This window comes from Thermobia domestica, chromosome 6, assembly GCF_964235325.1.
Source record: "Thermobia domestica chromosome 6, izTheDome1.hap1.1, whole genome shotgun sequence".
Classification (NCBI taxonomy): Eukaryota; Metazoa; Arthropoda; class Insecta; order Zygentoma; family Lepismatidae; genus Thermobia; species Thermobia domestica.
Window position 1 is genome coordinate 172,513,008 of NC_137459.1, and position 19,200 is coordinate 172,532,207.

The 19,200-nt window shown below is 30.8% G+C and overlaps 1 protein-coding gene across 50 annotated transcripts in view; it reads right to left on the reverse strand.

The window, feature by feature from the left end:
* bt (projectin protein bent) overlaps nt 1-19,200 on the reverse strand; it is a 437,567-nt gene that overhangs the window by 348,698 nt on the left and 69,669 nt on the right. For 48 of the 50 annotated variants that reach the window (XM_081762406.1, XM_081762402.1, XM_081762405.1 and 45 more), the window contains exons 13-19: nt 16,117-16,308; nt 15,112-15,191; nt 8,971-9,137; nt 7,522-7,541; nt 6,868-6,927; nt 4,169-4,234; nt 1,723-1,770 (exon numbers count right to left, since the gene is read on the reverse strand). In XM_081762406.1, coding sequence (XP_081618532.1) covers nt 1,723-1,770; nt 4,169-4,234; nt 6,868-6,927; nt 7,522-7,541; nt 8,971-9,137; nt 15,112-15,191; nt 16,117-16,308 — 633 coding nt within the window. The remainder of the gene's footprint in view (nt 1-1,722; nt 1,771-4,168; nt 4,235-6,867; nt 6,928-7,521; nt 7,542-8,970; nt 9,138-15,111; nt 15,192-16,116; nt 16,309-19,200) is intronic. The other 2 variants (XM_081762424.1, XM_081762423.1) reach the window with 1 other exon arrangement.

Here is a 19,200-nt window from a genome sequence, read left to right on the forward strand (position 1 = left end):
GGCTATGTCATTCGAGTCAGAATGGGCAGTTACATTGACTTGAATTCATGAGTGTGTTTTCAAGTGGTCAGCTGGAAAAGGTGGAGTACTTCATTATCTCGATTCAAAGATGTCCATTAGTTGTGGAAGCATGATCATGGATATCGTCAAACAAATAAAAGTATATGATTACGAATAGTTTAATATCAGCAAACATTATTTAATGTTCATTATGGAGTTGTTCCTCATGTACGTAAAGTGAGCTTTATTGTACACAAAATTAGAAATTGTATTAATAGTTGCTTTCAGATAGTTCAAAATTATCTTCGTCTGGTATTACGAGGATATTTACTGTATGTGAGTCAGTTTCCAGGATTCCTAGGAAATCTTTGACGAAGATTTATCGAAGAACCTCATTCAAGTCATAACTTTTGAACGACTTAAAGTTTATAGAGATGAAAGAGTGAGATCGAAGCTGTGCTACCTTTTAGATAAAACTATATATATTAAGTGATGCTGTGCAAGGATTGCCGAATGGATGTCCTCCAAGGCCTTCCGAACAATACGTTGTAAGGCTTTTCTTTACATTAATCTGTCCGTTGTGATTTTGGGAAGATACCGCATTTTTGTTCTACAGTACCGAAAAAGAGTTTCACTTATATTATGGTCGTCTATTGATTGAGAGCTTCGATCTGACATTCGATTTGACATCTGGTCTTAATTATCTCGGGATAACATTCGCACCGTAATTGACAAATTATTTTTTGAAAAGTATGTCTTACGGTGACTTAGCGTTATTTTGTGGACCACAATTGCTTCATTACTAATAGCACTTGTAACCCAATCTAGCTCACAATTGGGCCCAGAATATACGCTATCGTGTTAAAGGGATCATATCCTATTATGCGTTCTGCCCTAAGCTATTTCTCATTTGAAATGTGCTTACTTTTCTTAGTCCTCAAAAAAAGAACTTCAAAGATATATCATACTTATAAGCTTATCGTGAATACTTTGAGGAGAAAATTAATCTTAACTCCTTGGCACTATATCAAATTATCGGCTCTAAACGGTAGGTGACTCGTTTCGTGGATGTGATCAGCACATCGGCTTCCATCAACGATATTACTGATCTTCTTATGAACATTCCTCACCTTTTAATTTACATAGCTTCTCGATTGACCAAAGGTAGTGAGTAAACACCGAAAATTACGCGATCTATTGGGAATCAAACTCCAGACCAGATGAATCAAACTACAAATACTAATTACACGGGAGCAAGAACAAATTTCTAATTATTCTCTTCAACTTGGGAAGAAAATAGATCAAAAGATACTTCGCTTCATCTATATTTCTACTGTTCCTTGCCACTTAGTTATTGCTTTTGAGTGTATTAGTGGTCTTATAAAACACCTATTCACTTAACTTTATAGACATTTTATGTTTCTTTGGCCATGTCATTTATTAACCAAATAGAGTTTAATCATCTTTCATTAAATGATCTAATGACCTCTCTGATTTTACTTATTAATTATCAATTTGTTTCTCATTACTATTGGTAAATACATGAGAAACTGTCATATTATGAACAGCCCGTCTAACCAGTCACAGGAACACTTTACTTATTCAAGTGAATAATAATCTTTAAGCAATATACATTTACGTTCATTTCTAAACCATTTGTAGTTTTGAAATTTCAATTCAATTATATTTACGAAAAAACCAGTGCGTGTTTCATATTATTACCTTTTCGGCTTCCTTTTCTTCAACGGTGACTTTTCTTTGTATGACTTCCTGTGTTTTGAAAATTAAAATGTAAAAGTTTAGTGTATGTTCATGAAAATGACCACGTGAATGTTAGTAACTTTGTAAGCGCACTAATGTATAGCTGTATTTTACTGTTTAAGTTGTTTTTTCATTTAAAAAAAAACTTTCAAAAATATCAAAAAGCAAATATAAGTTTCAAATAGGCGTAAATTTTACATGCAGTTTCATTTCAAAAAGCAAAGAAAGAAAAAAATAGAACTTGACCGAGTCCGAATAGCAAAATGTTCGATCATCATTGCTGTATTATTTTGTCCTCGTGCTTGCAATGGTAGTTCAAATATATTATAAAATAAAAAATAAATAAAAACAGATTTACACAAAAACTTGAACTGTAAAATTAGATCTCAAAAATGTGAAATTACACTTGCATGTCACATTCTTTATCAATTTTAGTTTAAATATTGTGTAAGATCGTTACGTTAAAGTTCATTAATCTCGTGAGTTTAATTCCGTAAGTTTATGCAGTGTACTGATTCTTTGAAGCATTAGATTTTGTGTTTTGGAAGTTGAAATTCTTTTTTGTTTAAATTAAAGGCAAAGTATAGTTGTGTCTTAGATTTGTAAAATTAATCACGCTCAACGATGATATGAGAATGACTTTATTACATTAATCTAAAACACGAGCATGTACCAAATCAGAGATACTTGAAAATGTATAATTTTGAGTGCCTGGGTGGAAAATCGAAAACAACTGCATCAAAAGAGCACATGTAAAAATATACACGAACGAGGTTTATGAAGAACACGCATTTAGATATTTCAGGTAAACTATTATGAAATTTGAAATAATGTTATGTAGTCATTATTGGCATTGGAAAGAAAATACTTGTCTTCATTACAAGGACAAGTAACAATAACGAGAATAAATACTACAATATTAATAATCTATAATGTTTTCTTCCACACTTTTGTGGTCTGAACATGCTTAGGCTTGCATTCCGAATGTCATACAGCAATATTATTCATTTACATATTTGCGTTGTTCGTATTGCAGAATTTAAGTATAAAACAATATTTTCTCAAGAATCTCTCTTTATTCGTTTATTCTTTCACTTACAGTTTCACGTTCTGTGTTATAGCCAATAAGGACTAAGTTCACTGTAGATATATATATAAACAGCATAATCACACGCATCAAAGTCAAGTAGGTCTAAATTTTTTCAACATTTTGGTCTTGGTGATTAAATGAGACCAATAGTTAAGGTTCTCAAGGACAATTCAATTTAATTTTCTATATCAAATAAAAAATTTGTAACTGTATATCTTTTTTTGTGCTTTTATCTATAATTTACTGTTGCTCTAGTTTCACTTTGGCTTAACTTTCGCTCAACAGTTTTATTTACTTCGGCAAATGTTTTATGTAGAAAGTTCAAAATTATTTTCTTAATTGCTTAACCTTAAGTGTATTTCCGGATGTTTCCGGAAAAGCACATATTGTCTTAATTAAATTGAAGTAACTCCAAAGGATCTCGAAAATATTCTGAAATTAATCACAAATTTTCTATTATCTCATTATACTCCTCAAATTGATTTGTTTTTTAGAAAAACCGTAATATACGAGAACACCATTCTTTCAAATATACCCATAAAACTCGAAGCAAACGTTAAATATACGTACTTTCAGTTACTTTTCTGAAGACATTAAATATTTCTACTTCTGATTTTCACTTGTTATAAACTTCGAAACATTTTGCATTCGTGACTTTATGTTGAAAAGCTCTAATATGATCCTGGTCAATCAGTGGCGTAGGTAACATAGCGAGTAAGTGATAATAATCATCACTCGGATTTTGGGCTTTTCCTTCCCTTAGCATCCTACATGTGAAACCTGATCAAAACTAGGCAGCGTTTTAGAACAAATCTAATCAACATCCAAAAATGAACAAAAGTATTTAAGATAGGAGAAGAAAAACATATTTTATAATCACAGTCCCCGCAAGAGAATTTTGCAAAACAAGTAGGGAAATACGTAGCTTGAAAAAATTACTTTTTTAATTACGAATTTAACCGTTTCTGTGCAAAATAATCGTTCTATATAAACAAATTTTTAATATCTTTATTCAGTTTTCGTGTTAATATCTTTACTCTTGTTCTCTATTGGAGTGGAACATGTCCCCATTTGAAAAGAAGAAGCTTATAGACTAAGATCAAAATTATATATATATTTATTTTTGAAACGTTTATATGTTGTATGCTTTAGCACAATTCTTACGTACGCCACTAACTATTAATACAATTGAGAATCAAATGCGCTTTCTAATTAGCAGCTATATTTTTTTATAATTAATAGTTTCATTTGCAAAAACTTTAAGATTTTCAACTCTATAAGAAAAGCATTGTCAGCCAGTTAGCTTTTCATTGCTACCTCCTCTGATTCCCATTCTTCAGTTTCTTCCTCCTCTGTCTCTTCTTCTTCCTCCTCTTCCTCTTCCTTTGAATTAGGAAAAAAAACATGTATAACGTTGTAGTGTAAGTGTATATGTGTCTGTAAAATGATCCCTTTATTGATGCTTAATAACATTTTTATTTAAATTGCTCAAATTTATTACGAGACAATTTACGAAAGTGTTCTTGTAAATGTATATTTTAAAAAATATCAAAAAGATTAATATTCTACTTTTAAATTGGTGCAATAGGATGTATGGTATAAAAGTTAAACAAACCAATGCTATAGGAGTCTAATATTGGAAAAATGACTTCAATCTTTTGATGTGAGAAACAATTAATTGATTTCCATATGAATATAAGTTGAATTTCTACTGTCTAAATCGTGAATTGATGAAACTTTTAAATCCATGTGTAAAAAAGAATGTAAACAGAAAATACGGAGTACACCAAAATTAATAATAATATCCAGCATTACAATAATAAACATTTTCAAATTTGCAAAAGAATAATACATATGGACAATAAAGTTCACAGAAGACAAAAACATTCCCCTCAATATGGAAATAACGTATTAAGGGAATAACACTCCCTAACCACAATTCTTTTAGATTAAGGAAATACAAAATGGATCAAAACGGTGAACATACACAGAAGCCCATTGGAAGAATATAGCATTAACAAAACACAATAGCACTCTAACAGGACTTTTTCTCCAGATTAAATTTATTATGATAATAAATTGAATACAGAATTGAATCTGAATCACGCTGAATTATGTTGTATTATTAAGAATTACATTTATATATTTAGAGGAAAAATAATTATCAGAAATTTTTAATTTTCACTGGATACAATTATTATTACTATTTGCTTTTAAAATGCTGAAAATAATAAGTTAACAGTTATGAAATTAGTGAAGAAAAAATGCCTCCTGCATCAGACTAACGAATGACTCTTGGTCAATATAATCCTCACATTTACATTTGCTTTTGCTGTGAGTGAGAATTTGACTGTATTATTTTTTTAGAAGTCAAAATAGTAACGGAAGAAAATGATGACATTGTTTGAAGGTTAACTTTATGTTATTTTATATAGCCATTTGTTTATGGCTACAAGATTCCTGTGTGTATTTTAGACGTTCTTCAGTTTGCAACTATTATTGTGTTCATAATATTCAAAGAAGAAGAGACACACAAGACTAAATTTGATTGTAATAATATCATAAATATACACAAAGAAAAAACAGAAAACGCAAGAAACAAGTGAAGATTTCCCACGACATTCACACAACAGTATATAACAAGCAAAACAGTTTTTCAAATAACAACAGAAACTTGTATTGCATATTATTAAAACAATAATACAAAAGTAATGACGAAGTATACACACAACAATTTCACACCATACAATCCTAATTGAACCAATATTATTAGTTTTTCACTTAGTTTTACACAGTAAGGTTTCTTCATTCAATATTCCAATGTAACATGAGCTAACATGACGTATCTAGTAAGTTTTCATTAATTTGCTTCGTATAAACATAGAATAAATATTATTAAAAAGCAGTAGTAATGAGGGCAAAAGATTAGTATAGTTAAGAATGATCGAAGATATTCTGGAAGTATAAAACTCAAAGCACTATATTTTCCAATTAAAGGAAACAAACTTTCCAAAACTGTGTTTTTATCAGTGAAATACACTCACTGACACGCACACACACACACACACACACACGCAAACACACTATCAGTACTAAACCATAATTTTCAGAATTGATTAATAGAGTGTTAAGCTGTATATGTCAGTTTGATTGTAGTTGCATATGCAGAGTAAATCAAAAACCACGGTTGGTTCAGTTTTATTAGTTAATTAATTAATTACAGAATGAAGTATTTAAGTTTTTTTTAATATAAGAACAACACACTACATGATTGTAATCCAAATAATTGTCTATAGAAGGAGTGGTGAAACATACATTAACTGCTTTTTGACAGCTAGATATCAAAATACTGCCCTAGTTCTCTAACTTCTAGTTATAAAAGCTTAAATTCGGTCCATATGTACAGTTTTTGTGAAATGAAACAAAAGATGTTTTCTTTTGATTATCCTACGTAATGTTCTGGCAGGTAAGATCATTTAATTTATTCAGTCTCCACTTCTTATAATGTATTAAATTCACAACCTGAATAGACTGAGTATACGACTATGTAATATAAGAAGTTTAAGAAGAAAATAAGTAGTATGTTTCCTCAACTTTTTTTTCTCCAACAAGGACTTAATAGAAATTGTATCAACAAGCTTTCAAGGTAATCAGAAAATCCCAAAGTAAGTATTTACATACAATTTTGAGTCTTATATTAAAAGTGGATGAGAAATTAATGGATGTAAGCTTTAGAGACAAAAAAGAAAGTTGTAAATTGTGTATTTAGTTTTGAATAACTTTAGAAAAATATTTGAAAAAAGACCAGCAAAAACTTTTCTTTGTATAAGTCTACACAATTGCCCGTGTAAGTCTATGAAAGCTTGAGTTAACGCTCACGAATATTTGCTAGCGACATGAAAAGAAGCAAACAAAAAACAAAAACAAAAACAAAAAAGCTTTAGCATTTACAAACAGCTGCACATTTCGTGTGCCAGCAAAAGTAAAAAAAAAAAAAAAAAAAAAAAAACAATTACCTCTTCAACTTTTTTCTCTTCTTCCTTCTTCATCTTCTTTTCTTCTTTTTCTTCTTTTTTCTAAGAAGGAGAAGGAACGCAAAATTGCATCAAAAAGGAAAAAAAATACAAAAAGGAGGGCGAAGATTTAAAATAGTAACCTCTTGTAATCAGTTTCAACGATTTGACAGTTATAATTTATACGAATGAGACAAGAAAAAGTAGTTATGATTAATTACTATCTGGATATGATATGAAAAAGTTTCACTGTTCTGTAACAAACTCAATACAGGAAAAACGAACACATGAAAATGCTCGTGTAGGTGAAAACAAGAATTGTTGAACTAATGAGATTATTTTTAAAACATGTCTGTAGTATAAAGTCTAAGTCTTAGTAAAAATGCATTTTAAAAGATAGTAATTATTTTAAAATTGATACCTTTAAATGCTAAAAGGTGTGAGGTTAGTTATTTATAAGTATTATTATAATGTTTAGTGTCTCATGAAAGGGAATTCTACGACAACAAAGTTTCCAACATTATGAGGAACTACTATTTAAACATCATGCTTATTTGATACTCGAAGGACAGCAATTGAAAAGGTATACATTTTCGAAAGTTTTAATTCGGGTAATACTTACGTACTTAATTAAGTATCCAAAAATATACCGCTTACCTTTTCTTCCTTTTTCTTAGCTGAAAGAAAAATAACGGAAGAGCGTAATTAGTTCTAGATTCAAACTTTATTGAACCCATCCTATCTCTTGCTTTTCGTCATTAAAATAGAACGAACAATTCGTCGTGTTTCCTCACGTTGTAGACAGGTTTGTAAACAAGTAAAAAACTTGCCAATTCACTTAAATGTATACAAACATATGCAAACCAATATATAGTATCTTAGACAACCAATTTTCTCTAATCCATTAACCAAAAGAGAGAGAGAGGAGGGAGGGACAATAGAAAAATACATTATTTGTAAGTAGAAGAATTTTCATCGAAGAGTAATTTAAGAAGAATCGTCGTTTCGTGATAGGTTCACTTGACTATTTCGCTTATTATCTATAGTTGGCAGCAAAACGTTCAGTGAGAGAAAAAAAGCAAGAGTTAAGAGTTTTACAATAAATTTAAATTCAAATAAGTCTTAGCAAACTGTAGTCGAGAAAGACGACATATATTTCACAAAACCATAAGAAATAGCTAATTCTTAAGAGTGAAACTATATACTCATATTGACATAAAACACTTTTTTTTAATAATTCGAAGGTGCAAAAAATAGGAACTAATACATTTACAAAAGAAAAACTATTTTAAATTCTTAATATACGTAATTACAATTTAAGCAAAAAATTGAAATCAATATTTGCTTTGAAGTATGCCATTTACGGTGCGAATAATGATTTAGCATATGAAGAATAATTCATGTACAGGAAAATAAAGTTACTGAAATTATTATTCTTAGGTCTTCAAACTACTTCAATTATTATGATACTATTAATAATAATAGTAATAATAATAATAATAATAATAATAATAATAATAATAATAATAATAATAATTAGTTTTGGATTTTTCATCAAATTTTATTTTCGTACTTTTTGACATTTCTAAGATGATATTTAAGTTAAATAAGCACTTACAGGAATATGCATGTAATTATTTATTGTTACAAATATACTTGTTCCTATTTTTAAAAGTAACTTTTATTAGAGCGAAATAACAATAAACCAAACGTATGTAAAAAATAGATTTATTATTACTGAAAGTATTTTTCGAACTATCATTTAAATAATGATAATAAAAAAAATAATTTCCAACGATTTTCCCTATAGGCAAAACAGTATTACACAAGATGCGATTGAGTGACGGTGATATAATTTTTGAAAATATAGAGTTGAAATAAATGATAAAACCGACAAGAATCTCATGTATACATTTTTCGTATACTGTCACATGCACCCACTGAAGTATGTAGTCTTAACTGTTGTAACTGGAATAATTGTGAAATCAAAACATGAGCAAAGTAGTAACCAGTCATATTTCATCATATTGTATTAGCCACAATTACTAACAAAAACAAAGTGCAATAACTAATAGCCATGTTTTATTTGTTTTGTATTGCAGTTACCTGTCACATTCAGTTCTGCCGTTGATTCCTCCTTTCCATATTCATTTGCCACCACAACCTTATAGGTTCCAGAAAACTCTGACTTTACAGTTGTAATGCTGAGTCTTGCGTAAGTTCCATCAAATGATATTCTCGTTTCTTTAGTTTCTTTAATGATTTGAGTATTTCTGTAAATATATAAAAATGTTGTAGATAAATTATGCATTATAAAAAAAAATAACACAAAGGCTATATTATTACTTTTACACCATTTTTCAACCGTAAATAATCTATTACATTGAACTTATAGTACCTACATATCTCACATATTGTGTACACCAAGGATCAGAAAATGTATTTTGTACTCGAGTGCCCTTGGGCTGTCCGGTGCATTTATTGGTCAAACTGTACAATTACGCCTTATATCATCTATATTTATCGTTTCAATTCAAGTTTGCCAGTCTTACGTGTAGCATACTAATAGTATTTCCACGTTTTCTGACAATGCCACCATTATCGACTCAACTAACGTAATTTTATTTGGGAAATCTATGAAATCATACTCACGTTGTAACATTTCGAAATGATATGAGCAACACATTTAATTCCAAGTTGAAGTACCCGTTCCTGGTATGGGAGAATAAAGTTTATGCAATATATCATATTTGAAGTTGAAGAATTGAGTAAATAAATAAGGAAGTGACCCCTATGGCATTCCCCTGTCAATTCCCTGACCAGCTGTTACGTTCCTTCTTGCCTAAACTTGGGCTCAAATGTCATCGAGAGTGTGACCAACCAATTTAGCGATGCCAAAATCTAAGGATTCGACACTAATATCGGCAACTTTGAACATTTTACTTTTCACATCTACCAACCCCATGACGATGGAAGTTGAAGTTTAACTTGAACAGCATCAGGAGTTTTACTATTGATCTCAGTGATCCCGAAAACTGTGGATTAGACACCGATTTAAGTCATTTTCAATTATTTTTACATGTAAATCTTTTCCCACCTCCCTAGGAGTATCTTACTCCTTCAGTATTATTTTCCAGATTGTAAGTCATATGTGTATGTCAATTTGTTTTTATAAATGAGGTTATATACCGAGATTTATGTTCGTAACATGAAAAATTAGAGAGATATTCTATTTTTTAATGTAAATTTTAAGTCATCTGTTCTTCTTTGAAGCTCCTTCCTCCATCATAAAATACGAACTAAGAAGTTCTACATATCCTATGGTCTTTTAGATAAAATCACTTTGAAGTCATGCCAAATGTATATACCTCAAGTACCTGAGTGGAGCCGTCGTTATGTAGGAAGAATGTACCCTTCCGGCACATACACACTATGTAATATTTATGAGGTTCAGAATTAATGAGTAAATTACGTGCACAGTCAAATAAATATATGCTAATCTTGAGATTTAAAGAACGCTCAGCTAAATATTCAGAATGAAAGTCGTAGCCTCGTGTTAATATATCTAAAAATTGAGTTTGCAGGGAAATGATAATCAAAATTTCAACTATTAACTTTATAACAAGCAAACTGTAGAGCGATACATTTAACAACAAATAGGAAATAATTACTCCCAAATGGAAAGTTTCATTTAACATATAATTTCAGTAAATATTCAATGGCTTCCGCCTGATAGTTAAATACCAAATTGAAAATCAAGATATAAATAATTCTGACATACAAATATCAACCTTTGTGCTGTAATTAATTAGGATGACAAATATCTCACCAATCTTAACATAATATTTCTCCTTGCTATTTCAAAGCTCAGGAATACCTCTAACAAATCATGTACTAACATGCTCGATTACATTCACAGCGATCCAAAAATTCAAACGTTGTACAAAATAACTGAAACACTTTCCACTACTATTTCGAATATTCACTAGTTTGACTTGAATATAACATTTTCAACGTACCATAACTTCAATCTTAAGAATTTGTTTTTAAAATCGAATATATTGACTTATCAATCCACTTATAAAATTGGCATTTCGAACTGTATTCACTACTTAAGATTTCTTTTGTTTCCACTTCCGTATTCAACAGCTAAGTGCTGTTCCCTTAAAACAAAAATTTAAACGGAGAATCTAGTTTGCTATAATCCCGCTATTGGCGCTGTTACCGGAGGTAAAGCTCTATGAAGATTAACAACTTTTTTCTTTTCTTTTTTTTTTTTTTTTTTTTTTACATCGTTACATAAGTCAATGGTATGGATTTGTATACCGCACAAACGCTTCGCCACACACAAATAATCATTCATGTTTATATAAAATATTTTTAAAACACTGATCACTATAATGTTTCTCTAAATTGGTGACAAGTTTTAATACACGTGTAAGGACATTACAACATAAAACTAAATAAAGAATCTTCTCAAATTTTCTACACAAAACCGTATAGGCCAGCCAAGTTAGAGTAAAATATGACTACGGAGAAATTTCCAGAAAGCTGTATTTTTGTATGAGGCTTCATATTGACGTTTTAAACAATATCTCAGAACTCCCTATAGACTTTTACCCTGCTTAAAATTTTATAGTAAGTCAAAGGTAAAGAAAAACCTACTTTAGCAAAAATCTTTTAAAGAATTGGTCGTGCTACAAAATAGTTATTACAAAATTTGTAGCCGGGAAAATTTGTTACAAGACTGCTTTTATTACTTTTTTTATGGTAAAAGGAACCTTTTCAGAGATATTTCGTTGTAAAGTATAAATACAAGTATGTACTAGCATATATTACGAAGGATACAAATAAAAATATTGGCACTTTTACTGATTGCATACTTATGTGGACATAATAGCAAGCTTGGAGACGCAGTGGTTTGATGGTAGAGAGCTCATCTGTTACTAGTTCGATCACAGGCCATGTGAGTTTGTAGGGGACAACATCATGTTCGTGAGTTTTCTCAGAGTTCTCTTGCCTTGTCCACATTATCACCCCACACATTATTTTATAATCTTTCATTTTCATTAATTATCTGTCTTTTATAGGCTACATGGCCTCATTCATTTTTTTAATTATCCGTCTCCTATAGCCTACAGGGAATGATATGTATTCCTTAAAATATAGATCTGGGAACACACTGTAGATTACTTCCGAATATACTCCGATAGTTTCGCTCTATAAGATCTGAAGGACAGCTTTCTGCACTCATTTGTGTGTGTGTATATGGGTCGTCCCATGCCTGCATTTTCTCTCAGAGTAACGTTAGCATTTGACAGTTCTGAGTTCTCAAACAATGTGTCAGTTTATATTTCTAGTTATTTTTTTTCGATTTTGTTAAAACTCAACACTGTTAAAAAAAAGTGTGCCACTTTTGTTGTGTGCACAGTATATATTTATTGGAAGGTAATATTCTGTTTGTGGAATGTGCAATATAAACTTTACAAGACTCAAGTGTTCAAAGACACAATAGAGAAATTCAACATTAGGTTAATGTCAATTTCATCAAAATTCATAGTGTTGTAAGGAATACACTTGGACAAGTACCATCACCGCTTCAAAAAGATAAGATATAAAAGAATGGGAGATTGACAGGATTTCAAAGAAATGCTTCCATGCTTTCACGTATCAATGCATTCTCTTTATACTAATTTGGCTACTTGAATATCCAGATATGTTAAAGTTAGAAAGTTTTATAGAAGATAATGTTTTTGAGAAGTTTACTAACATACTATTTACCATTCGACGTTCTAATAGATCAAGTTGTGGAATTTGGTCTGACATGATCATATAATAATCTCTAATGAAACCAATGAAAAACTGACGGAGCTGTTGCTCGAAAAAGGAATACTCAAGGAGGTATACTAATCAATAAGGTTTGTGGTATGCATGTAATGAACACTGTGTGAGAAGGAATTAAAAACATTTTGTAACCTTAGGTTGGATACAAAATATCAACAAGAATTTCAAAGATTCCAGTCATAACAAAAACGCACAAGAGTTGATAGAATGGTTTACATCTCGTGCTCCTTTCGAGCAAATTATACTTATAGCTAATGGAATCGTCGCTGACAATAAAACAAGGTATATGGAGTTTGACTTATCTCCGTAAGAAATATAATTGGTAAGAGCATCAAGAATTCTTCCAATATAACTTGCTCCACATTTATTGGCATTCTTTGATGATGCAGGGATGCGTAGATCTAGAAAATCTTTCTACGAATGATTTGAACCAATAGTTGTTGAGTTTGATTCCATTGAAGATACTTATATTGTTATTGGAGAATTTCTTTTACGTCGTGATGTATGCGATCGAGATAATACATTCCATTGTATCTAAGAAGACATACATTAATTACGTGTATGAATATATTGATCCTAATGTAATTATTGTATTCGGGGATTGCAATAATCATAGTAAAAATAAAAATCTATGGAACATGGTAGAATCAAATTTTAGTATCTATTGAACTTGTCTTCCTACACACTAAGGAATGTTCCAATGATTGATTGATTTGGAATTTAGTGTCCAAAGACTTGAGTTGGGTCTAACGTTTTGCAAGAATCATTCATGATTGAATTCGGAAGCGTCATCTCGTGGAATTGGGGAGAACAGCTTACGATTTTCACGAATCAGGACGAATATAGCGTTTCTGAGCTCGAGAAATTGATTTTTACTAGATCTTGATTTTCTGGAAAGTATTGTCTTTGAAGAAAGTGATTTCTGGTGTCCAAGAGTTTTGCTGAGCTCTCTCTATCAAATAGGGTGAATCTAACATTTTTGGAAATATTTTCCATTAATGTTATCATTTGCTGTGGGAATAACAGTTAATACTCCTAGTTTTATCTAAAGTTTTGTGTATAGTTAACTGACAATAACTAGGAAGTAACTAGAACAGAAAAGTGTAAGTGTTTAACATCCAAATAAAAAGCTAATTTTTATATTTATGATGAGAAAACAATGGACAGTTTGTACATAATAAATGTTTCTCTAATGTAATATTGTATGTTAACTATTACATAGGGAACATGAATGTTTAACAAACATATTTATTGGACAATGATATTATTAACCTTTATTATGTATTATATTTTCGTCCTTCAAATTTTAAAACAACTACTTTGTTAAAATTCTACAAGAATTCAGATAAAATATCTCCAAAGTTTGGACTAAATAATACCCGTCTATAATTAATTATGCCATTACTCGATAGACATGCTGGAAATATGCAACATCGCTAAAGAGGCGACAAAATTACTTTTCAAGAAAATATTTTAATCTATGTTTGAACTACTATAACCTTAGTCGTCTAACTACAAAATAGAAGTCAATTAATGTAAAAATGTTATCTCGTACTTTAGTTTTGCATTATGTTTATATTGTAGAGTACAATGGTTACAGGATTCATCTGTCAGTTTATTGGATTCAATTTGATCGACTTGATACTTCATTCATCATTTTCTTTAAATAATTGAATTCTCACTGGTAGATAAAATAACTATAATATAGTATTTCAATTTTTATTATGATTATATCTTGAAAATGTTTGTTTCTAATACTCTTGAGAACTAATTAAGATCAATGTAAGAAAACGACCTCAACTCGCATGAAAATTGCAATAAAATGTCATAAATTTGAAATTTTATTTTAACAAAGTATCAGTAGGAGAAGAAACTTGAAAACATTGTAACCAAGAACATCTTTTGAGCTTTCAAGTATTCGAATAGTTAGTATGTGTGCATCCCGAATTGAATTCCTGGTAAAAACAAACATATGCGGTTCCGAACACACGTGAAATTGTAGGTAAGTGTCTCACATAGCTCGGTGATTGAAAGGGATGTTACAAGTAAATAAACAAAACACAAGGTAAAGTACATTTATTGACTTTATTATTCTCTCGTATGTTAATTTGTCTACTTTATGCTTCGAGGACTGAAGTTCTCGCAAGTTAAATAAGTATCGAAGAGAAGTGATGTGAAGAAAAATTGCTGAAAGTTAAATATTTAAATTGCTCACAGATTCAAGTGCTAAAACATAACGCGAAATATCTAAATTTGTACGACAGTAAATATTTAAATTTTATGTAAATGCTGAAGGTGAATATTGAAGTGATGTTGATACTACAATGCTAGTGATTTACTTTTATGCCAAAATCATACTTCAGAGAAACTGCTTCGTAATATTCTTGAATTAAAAGAACTCACCTGTACCATGTGACTGAAGCCTTTTTATCTACAGATGACAACTGACAAACAAACTCTGCTGAGCCACCTTCCTCTACATTCTGAAAAAATAATTACTTATGAAATATTCATTTATAGTTTCGTTTTTACTCCTAATGTCTAATCTTTTAAAATTTTGAGAAAGGAATCAGCTATACGCAAATATAATTGGTCCATGACCCTATAGTTTTCATTGCTTGTTAGAAAAATATCTTCCAGATGTCCAAAAGTGGTCAAAACAAATAAGTTCATACATAGATTCCACAGTTTTTAATAATAATTTCATGGAAGGAACTTGATATTGGTAAGTGAATGTATGATATATCAAGACATATCGTACAAAATTTTTCCATATGAATCATATTGAACAAAAAGTATTTAAAAAATATGTAAAATTTGAAATATTAATAACATTCCTTAGTGAGCACAAATAAAATATAACATAAGCCTTAAGGTTTCTCACCAAATTTTACCGGGCAATTAAACAAAGAAAGAGTATTATTAGGATGAAGTAAATCTAATTTGAGAATAATATGATTGCAATAAAATTATATCATGATTTATCTATTTCTCCAGATGTTGAATGTTTAAGGAGATTTCAACACACAAAATTGTGTTGATAGAAGTAATCAAATCTATAATTAGTGTGATTAAACCTGTTGGTAATAATAATAATAATAATAATAATAATTTTTGATGTAGTATTCATTGACTACTGATTATAAAGTATAATTATTATGATAACATTTTAGAAAATAATACTCTTTGTTTAAGAAAAAGGGAAGTGAGTAATTCATTAGTGGATGAATGACTAAATGATTTCAGATGAGACTCAACTAGTATGAAAAACTGTATAATTATGTTATTTAAATGACACCTCATATAAATAATACATTGGCAATTCGTATGAAAAGGAATATATATTTTTTAAATACTACATTTAGCATTAAAATTAAGAGGAATATGATGGTGCATTTAGATACTTACCACCGACTTCAAACCTTGAGCAAATTTTGGCTTCTGGCCAGCTGGTTTCTTTTCTTCCTCTTCTTGTGGAATTTCATCAACTTCAACAGTTTGTGACACAGCTTCACCTTTTTCATTCTTCGCCACGAGTTTATATACACCTTTATCAACAGTTTGTGCAGATTCAATTTCCAGTTTTACAGCATATTCACCCTGAAATGAAAGGAAATAGTATTGATAAAACAAAATATAAAAAAGAACAACCAAAAATAATTTAAATAATGAAATAAACCATAATGCTATTATTGGATAGGCATTCAATTTACGTAGAGGTATTAATCTCAAAGAAAATTTGCGGCTTCAGGGATTTTCAGACTAGTTATACCTAGGTATGTACAAAAGTTAAGAGCACAGAGAAACATAAAGAATAGTTTGGGAAGGCTTCAGAGGACTACAGGATTCCCAAGTTTGTCTTATAGTCTGGCACACCTAAGGGTTTGGTGAAAATAAACAATTTTAAACCTATTTTTGTTGACTGACCGAGATATAATATCCGCTCGCCGCGAAAATATCTATAACAGTTGTATCATATGTCACGAGTTGTCGATTTCACTGGTACGGGGGAGTCCGTTTCATTCCGGCACAAGACATCGTGTGATTAACATGCATTTAACAAAGCAGATTCAGGGTTGTACGTTATGAACAATTGTTAAAATTTCAAGAAAAAATTAATAAATGTACCAAATAATATTGCACTTAACAATACCAATAATAAAAACACGAAAAAATAAATAAGAAACTAGAATAAGAATACCGAAACCGACACAAGCACTAAAATGTTGAACTGACAACTTACTGCGATAACAAACTCTACCAAATTTCTAATAACGTGGTCCCTTTAGAGCCTTTCTAGTAGCCTTACCGTTCTCTTCAAGCTTTTCATTGTTGGAAATCAATAGCATGAAAATTAGTGTGCCGAATCATTTATTTTTTCAACAACAATTTGTTTGTATGTTAATTTATTTCAATTATGCATAGTTTCTGAATTATATTAATAGAGAGTACTGAACATAAAAAGCAGAGCTCATTTTTTGAAATTACGATTGCGACTCCCGATTAGTGATTTCTTCCTGTAAATTTTTGAAGGTCAATGTACTATAAATTCACTGTATCATGCTGACAACCCTTGATACTTCATCCTTTCTAATCGGATAGGCCAAGCATAAACCATTTTACATCTTCATTTTCTGAAAGTAGACTTGACCTCCTTTCCACTATTCACACTGTCAACTCTCTGTACAGAGTTTTCTCGTCGTGCGCGGGCTATACTTAAGTTTGTAAATAATGTTTATATAAGTACGTGTGATATACAGTAAATAACGACCATTCCCTGATTAGATTCTGGTTTCTAACAGTGTGCGTTATAGGCGCTGAATACATTATGTCTCCATTATAGATATGGATTGTATTTCCCTGTCAAAAAGAAGCATATGATAATGTAGGAATATTGGATCGTCGTACCGTCTAAACGGTCAAAAGGTAAATTTCCTAAAATTCGAAATAATGAAAGCTTCTTTCATGCTTAGGCAACCACCGTCAGAATCAGTCAACTAGTTTGTGTGACTTATCATCAAACAGATGCCAGGAAAAGAAGAATTAGCACTTTTAAATCTAGAACTGTGTCATTTTAACGCTCTTGCGGTTATTATCCAAAATGGCTCCATTTTAAGTTTTCTAACAATCTCACATACCTAATAAAGCTCATGTAGATGAGAGCAATCTTATATTTTTCCACTAAGCACCTTTGAATTAAGAATAACAACCCTACTAAATTTTATCTTCAATTGATTAACACGTTCCGGAGATACAGTAACTGATCAGTCAGTTGAAGCGAGTATTAGCAAAGTTTATACTATTCGACTGGATGGGAATTTGTGTTTGTCCGTCCGTCTGCTACACAATAACTTGCGTAAAACTTATCCGATTTTGATGAAGCTTGGTATGTGCCTTTCTTCCCTACCTTATTGTTTGAGGTTGCTATTCATCAAGTATAAGGTGTAAAAGGGGTCAAATAAACCCCATGTTACAACTTTACCCATGTCCATGAAAGACAATTTCCCAATATAAATCATGTAAAAAAAATTTCGGTTATAACAAAACTTGGTGTATATTTTCTTTATGGCAAGTATACGGTAAATATCTCCAAACTTGAGCTTAAAATTTGCCAAGAATGAAAATGTGAATTAACCTCTCCCTGAATTTCAAAAATATGTTTCACGATCATTTTTGTTAAATCATGTTCGATTTTGGTGTAATAGTCTATGTCGTACAGTTTCTTTAATACTTCTCAGTCATCCCCCCTGCAGGGAGTTAAAATCAGTAAAGAATGAAGTAGTGCATTTACTTTCCTAGCCCCCCTAAATTTCTTTTAGAATTCAATGATAAATTTACTAAAATTCATTCGGTTTTCATGCAATAGAATGAACGATTTCTTTAACTTTTTTCCGTTATTCTCAGTACTTGGGATTAAAATTAGTCAAGAATGAGCCATGAATCAACCCTCTTTCATGTGGTATGAATCCCTTTGAATTAAAAACTATTATGTTCTTCGATTATTTCCGTTACAACTCTTCAATTTTAGTATAATATGTCGTACATTTGTATTAAGGTTTCCCAATCATTCACCCCACATGGAACCGAAATAAGAAAAGAATGATGCAGTGCATCCAAATGTACTCCACCCAACTTTACTTCCACGATAACTTGTATTAACCCTTATCCGGGCAAGACATTTTTGTAACGTAAACGGGCAACCGGGGCCTGTGAGGCCCAGTATATATTTTAAGTGCAGAATACACAAAATCAATGCCTATTGTCACTTACTGTTCAGACTAGTCTAGAATGTACCGGTATATATTTTTGTCAAGTAGCGAAACTTCGTGACACGCTTTTGTAAGCCGACCAAGCAGAATAGCAAATCCGGTCCAGACATTTTTGTAACGTAAACAGGCAACCGGGGCCTGTCAGGCCCAGTGTATATTTTAAGTGCAGAACACTTAAAATTCAATGTCTGTTGCCGCATACTGTTCCGACTAAAGGTTACAA